Source organism: Stylophora pistillata, chromosome 1 (assembly GCF_964205215.1).
Source record: "Stylophora pistillata chromosome 1, jaStyPist1.2, whole genome shotgun sequence".
Lineage (NCBI taxonomy): Eukaryota > Metazoa > Cnidaria > Anthozoa > Scleractinia > Pocilloporidae > Stylophora > Stylophora pistillata.
The window spans coordinates 46934798-46941612 of record NC_142519.1 but is presented as its reverse complement, the minus strand read 5'-3'; the positions used below and the strand labels follow the sequence as shown (position 1 = coordinate 46941612).

The 6815-nt window shown below is 37.2% G+C and overlaps 1 protein-coding gene across 1 annotated transcript; it reads left to right on the top strand.

The window, feature by feature from the left end:
- The first annotated feature begins 308 nt into the window (after positions 1 to 308).
- On the top strand, positions 309 to 5089 carry LOC148742808 (techylectin-5B-like). Its single transcript, XM_088760109.1, has 4 exons — positions 309 to 1161; positions 1790 to 1880; positions 2495 to 2921; positions 3397 to 5089. Exons 1-4 carry the CDS (start codon positions 838 to 840, stop codon positions 3611 to 3613), a joined length of 1059 nt encoding a protein of 352 aa, XP_088616235.1. The 5' UTR covers positions 309 to 837; the 3' UTR covers positions 3614 to 5089.
- The last annotated feature ends 1726 nt before the right edge of the window (positions 5090 to 6815 follow it).

Genomic DNA, 6815 nt, shown 5'->3' with positions numbered 1-6815 from the left:
CTTTATTATCTTCGTGATGTCAAATAACTTAATCACATTCAGAAATTGAAATAGATGCAACTATAAACTTTCTCCTCTCGGTTTCGAATAAAATTTGTAATCAATCTGCGACAAATAAACGGGTACATCGCATAAATGCTCATGCAACCCTCTGGTCCTCTAAAAGTCGTTGCTCGTGGAAATCAACAACTGATATCGCCCATGCCAATTCTTTCGCTTGAGTTCTTGTTTTGACAAATCAATTATTAAATAGAAATGATTGGCGAACTGCACGACACGATCTCGTGCAAATACTGAATTAAATTTTCTGATACTTTGCCCATCGTGTTCTTACCTCATTTGATAGAGTTATGCTTATGCAGCCAATTTTGTTGCCAATTTCAAATAGCTGCCTTTTCTTATTTATCGTTCGAGCAGGTATTGGAGTTTAGCTGCCATACATTTGACGGTGTTGTCTTGGTTTTATGACCCAATCTGATTTGTTGCCTTGCTTCGAAAAAAAAAGCATCAGCTTTCCGAATGAAATGATTCTGATTTAATAGGTGATTCCTTTGATGTCCATTCTTAAAAAATATTTCCATCAAAAGCAAAGAAAGTATCGAAATAGTCATGGCGATACAAACAATGATTGCCATTTTGAAGTACGTCAAATGTGGATATTTTGCATACAAATAAAGTTACAACAATGGTAATTCTATGTGTGAACTCGAAAAACGTTATTAATTATGAATGGGAATCTTTTTAATTGGTTTATCTTAATAGCGAAGCACCACCAGTTTGAAAATACTGCGAAAGCAATTCGAGTCTAAGGCAAAGTAAAAAGTGAAGCGACTTAACATGTACCTATCGGCCCTTTTGACGTTTCCACTTATGGCTATCGCGCAAGGTTCAAATCGTTTGTCGGGGCCCGGTTTTAGGGCTGCTTATTTCGCAAAGGCGATAAAAGATCGAAAACTCAAAGGGAGTTTCCTCAGAGAGCTTGAGGTGGCGTCTGAAATTTCTTGTCTGTTTGAATGTACCTTTGAAGACCGATGTTTGTCATACAACTTCCTTCCCATCCATGGAAAGGTGACAAAGAGATGCCAGCTTAGTAGCTCGGATCGCTTTATCAATGGTGTAAATTTTACGAAAGAAGATGGCGCCATTTATAGAGGAATACAGGTGACTATCGCATTATTTTGATGGAACATGTCCCTCGGCAGGGAATTTGTAGAAAATGTTTGTTTCGATAAACTTTGATGTCACCCAGTTCGTTTCAAGTGTTTTTACTTTAGTTTAAATCTTCTGCTAACCGTTTGGGAATTCATTACGTATGCTATCTCTATGTACCTTAATGAATTACTGGTTGATAATGAACTTATTGTTTCACCTCACAGTCGATGCATTACAGCTCTTTCCGTGAAAACCAATACGGAACTTTTGAGAGTTATTAGTGCCTTAAAACACCTGTTACGAAGGCAGAGTTTCTCCTTAGAAAATAAACACTATACTTTAGTTTCGTGGGTAGCTTAAATTATAAACACTTGTGTTTGACAAAATGTAACGTTCAAAAGCTGAAATAGAAAGAATTCTTAGCAAACAAGCTGGCAACTGTAGAGGGCGCACAATTGAATCCTCTTTCGGTTCTAAGACTATAAAAAATATAAAGTGTCTCCCTGCCTTTTCGCTTTTTTTAGTTGTGAGACCGACAAAAGGCAGGAAATACTTAGCCAACTTAAAAAAGTTCCACCTTTAACTTTGAATTATATATATGTAGATATGTATAGCAACTATCTTTCTTTGAATTTAGAGTACATGCGAGCAAGATGATCCTTGCACAGAGAATGAAACTTGTGTGGTTGACTACAAATCAAATGCTCACTTCTGTAGGTGTATTAGAGGTAGGTAACGACCTTATAGATTTCTGTAGTTTGAAAGACATGAAATGACGAACCTGGGGAAGGATTTTTTCCAAAGGTGAACAATAAAAATGAGACGCTTCTAAATATAGGGCTACAGATGTAATTAGGAAACTAAAACTAAATGAGGTACAGTATGTAGGCTGAGAATGTCCGAGGCTGAGAAATTGTTCAAGAAATTGATAGTTTGCTGAAAATCCGAACTTTGAGGGAAATTTTGAGGACATCTCACAGCTAAGAACATTATTAGCCAACATACCAGCAAGCCAGAAGGGAGGTATAAGATCACCTTGATAATATCATTATTATTGAAATTTGCAAACTAAATTCGTTTTTGTTCTGAGTAGATTAAGAAAGAAGAAAAAAGGAAAAATTCTACACTATCTTTTTTCTACTGGCTTTGTTTCTTTTCAATGATAAACGTCGGAGGACAAATATCGACGTAGACGGGGGCTATCGCGTGATAACGGTCTGGTGATTTTGCACCACATAACGTAAAGGAGCTCATAGAATCGTGCGAAAAATAACGGGTTGCCTATAACAAACGATAACTTGATATTCTCAAAGGATTATACCTTTGGATTTTTATCTTTAAGACTGCCCCAAGAACTGTCTTGACTATTATCAGAATGGTTCCACAACTGATGGTGTGTACTGGATTTACCCTGATGAAGAAGAACCCTTTCAAGTGCTGTGTGACATGACAACTAATGGCGGAGGATGGACCATCTTTCAAAGACGCATGGATGGCTCCGTAAACTTTTTTGTCGACTGGGAATCATACAAAAAAGGCTTTGGAAATCTGGAGGGAGAGTTTTGGCTTGGGAACGATTATCTTCACCGACTAACTGGATCAGTCAACATGGTGTTTCGAATTGATATGGAGGATTATGAGGGCGACCGAAGATTTGCCGAGTACACGACTTTCTCTGTGGCGGACGAAAGCGATGATTATCGGGTGACTATCAATGGATACCGAGGAACCGCAGGCGACGCATTGCTAGCTCTCACTAGGCCTATCAGGTTAATGTTATAAGCATTTCAGTTCTTGATGTTATATGCATAATGAATATTAACAAAAACTAACTTCTGAAAAACTCCTGCACAACAACAACGAAGTGTATTTATAATTGTCTAAGATCCTTGAAGATCTTTGTTCTCAATTACGTCGATCAGCTCTTTGAATTGATGACGTAGCATTGCGAAAGTAATGCATTCTGATGTACAGGCATCAACGCCGGTCATATAATCCAACTTTTACATGTTGCCGGCTATAATAGTTCCTTCCAACGTAATGACAACGCATTTTTCTCTGTCGCATTACTAAACATACAATATTTCTTTATGCATTGCTTCCAAACCCATTTATCTTTAACTTTCTTGATCGAGGCATGTTTTGTTTTTGCTGACAATGCAGCACTTCCTGTATAGTTCTGACCATGCACTTTTACCAGCAGCATCTTCTTCAGTTTCATACGAAATTCTCTTTTCATATCAGAAATATGAAGTTTACAACCAAAGACAGAGACAACGACGTCGATAACAGTAAGAATTGTGCATTCTATAAAGGTGGCTGGTGGTACAACTACTGCCATAATGCAAATCCAAATGGTTTGTACCAAGGTGGAGGTCACGCACAAGGAATTACGTGGGAGTCATTTCGAGGACAAGGTTATTCTTTAAAGCACACCGAGATCAAACTTCGACCAGGATGATTTCATTTTACAAGTTCCGTGTAGAAGCTTTTAGCTACCTGGTAATTATTACGATGATGATAATAGTAATTATGATAATAACAATTAGTCTTAATTCATCATGATAAATACATACAAAAATAAGTACAATGCAAATAAATAAAAAAATTGAAGTAATCATATTCAAATAGCTAATTTATGCTCAGAAGCGAATCTTTTAGAATAGATTTGGTCTTAAGCAGGATCTGTTTGTAAAGCGGACTGATTTTTATTATCATTATTATCATTTTTGTATTTATTTATTTATATTTATTTATATATTTTTAATTAGATACACAGATAATTCCCTATAACTCGGATGAAGACTATGCAATAGATAATCCTCATGTCTTAGTTTGTTAAAAATGACAACGGTTTCTCTTTCCTTAAAGCTCGTGCATATCATAACCAACTTATGGGAAGGTTCTCTTGTAAAATCTTTTTAAAAAAAACTTTGCACAATCTTTTAAGATCGAAAATACTAGCTGTATAAACTGAAAGACCATGGGAAAGTTTTAAAAGCACCATCGCATTAAAAAGGTAGTCTACTTCACCTTGAGTGTATTTGTTTTTTTGCGCAGGCTTCTAATTATATTCAAACTATTATTGGTATAATTTATATGTAAACTACACATCTGAAACTTTGTAATTATCTTATACCTTCGTGACTTCCAAAACATGGGTGGCTGCCATACTGCTTTATATTGTAAAACTGAGGAAAGGTAGTTGATTTACCTCAAGTCTCTAACGTAAGACTATGGACTAATTCCCTGCACGTACTGATATTACCGTGCAGGTCTTTGTTTGCTTTCTATTTGTCGCGGGGAAAAATTGCATGTTTTGGTAAGCCAATATTTGGCCGGTTTTCAATAAACAATGCACTAAACATAAAGAATGAAACTAGGAATAATGGAATATAGCGGAGAGAAACACTCAATTACTTCTTGTTTTTCTTCCTACACTACTTTCGTGATGTAGTCGCTTCCTGCGTGCTTTACAACACAACAGAGCGCAGTCAAAGCTTATATGTTTGTTAAAGAAAGCCTCTGTATCATTTTTATGAGAGGTTATTCTTTCAATATGGTTTTCGTGCTGGGGCGAGTTTGGAACAAATAATTACCACAGTGTCTAGATCTTGCAAGTGAGTGGGTGACTCATTTGCATATTAGAGTCTCCATAAGAGGGTTTAAAAGGCTCAAGAGAGCACAACCCCATGAGAAAAAAACCTTGTGCGGTTAGGACTTTGACTGAATTTATAATTGCTTCTGTTCAACTCGTCTATTGAACATGTCTTTATACCTCTTCGTTCTTGGAACGTTCTTGGACCTATAAAGTTTTTATAACCGCTTTGTTGCGATTCCAATCATCTATGTTGTAAGAGGTATAAGCTGTGAATAAACTAAAGGTATGAATAAAGAAATAAAGCTAAAAACAGCTGGTGTAGCTATCTCCTTTCTTCATGTGTTCACATTCTGACCATAGGGGTAAACAATGGGCATCAACAATCTGCAAGAGGATGTAACTTAAAAAATAAACTTAAAAATTAATTAGTAAAATAGGCAAAAGTGAAAATATGAGTTATGTGCGAAGAATCATGGATAAAAATTCATTTTTATTTGCATCAGTTTATGTTATAATTAAGCACGATGCACGCAGTATGAGGGAAATATGGGAAACTGACAGAAACCTATGACATAGTAGTTGTTCCTCCGTGATGATAACATTATTGAACCAGTTAAAATAGGCCTGACTTAACAACTGAAGTAAGAGTATTAGAAAATTTGCAGTGCACGCTCTTATTCCAAAAACTCCGCAACACTCTTGTCCCGCCGTCTTCATTGCTTTTCTGGTGATAAAAAACAAGAGCGAAAATCAGACCTGAAAAAAATTTTTTCAGGTCTGATTTTCGCTATTGCTTAAATAGCGCTATCTACTGCGAGGATAGTGCATCATACGTATCTAATACCGCAGTTCAAAATATATGAACTTCATATATTTCATTGTATCTGATTTATCACTTTCACGGGCTTATTACGAATCAACTTAACGGCCTGCTCCCAGTTGGCTTGTTAGCTCAATTGGTAGAGCGCTGCACTAGTATCGCAGAGGTCAGTGGTTCCAATCCCGTACAGGCCTGATTTTTTTCAGGTCTGATTTTCGCTATTGCTTAAATAGCGCTATCTACTGCGAGGATCGTGCATCATACGTAATAAATCTCTTATTAACCAAGCTTGTTCGGGACCGTACTGGAAGAATATCGGCCCTCATTCCGTACTGTTAAGACCTCTGGCCGATATTCCCCCAGTACGGCCCTCAGGCTTGGTTAATAAGATATATATACGATATTCCTACATACGATATTCCTATATAAGATATTCCTATATACGATATTCCTATATACGATATACCGAGAACAAGGCTCTACCAGTCTATTTAGTTAATCGGCAACTGACGAGATCCACAAGATTAGGATCGAAACCGCGGTCTTGCCCGACCATCTACTGAAAATGTCGGAAGACGTTAAAACGGCAGATAGGCTACTAAACGCCCCGAGCCAAAAGAATGCCATTCAGAGAATGAAAAAAAACATGGAAGCCTCATGTGACGCCGCCACTGAAGATGATCTACTCGGTAAGTCTGAGGATAACGAACAAATCCCTCTGTACCAAATGCCTAGCAGAACATGCCCAGAATCCCTACAATATAGGGCGAGGGCCAAAATAAGAGCAGACGAGGATTTAAAAAATACGATAAAGCAATTTTTTAACAACGCGGAGCAAGAAACCGTAAAGGTGATCAGGTGCTTATATGAACGTAAAATCGGTCGTTCTACGACCGAAATAAAGAAACGAAAAGGAGCCGCAACGGCTGGAACACTGAACACTAAGAACTGTAGTGCGATCGAATCAGCGCGCGTGGCGCAAGCTGAAAGCAATCAAGACAACTTAACAATCGAGACAGTAAAAAAAAAAAGATAGCTGTACATCTACAAAGGCGAACGATTCGAAAAAGACGCAATCCCTGATGTGCGTACTCATTTTAAACAAACTGAGACATTTCAGTATACACACTATAGTTCCTGTCACCCACATATAATTAAAAAAGACTTCATAAAAAGGGAGACCCTTAGACTTTTAAGAACAAACTCTTCTGAAATAATATTCGAGGAGAAAATTACAAATGA

Bases quoted from the DNA above. Each gene is read 5' to 3' on its own strand.
- LOC148742808 (XM_088760109.1), top strand. From the start codon at position 838: ATGTACCTATCGGCCCTTTTGACGTTTCCACTTATGGCTATCGCGCAA. The intron at 1,162-1,789 runs GTGACTATCGCA...CTTTGAATTTAG, and splicing joins CCATTTATAGAGGAATACAG to AGTACATGCGAGCAAGATGA. The intron at 1,881-2,494 runs GTAGGTAACGAC...TTTATCTTTAAG, and splicing joins CTTCTGTAGGTGTATTAGAG to ACTGCCCCAAGAACTGTCTT.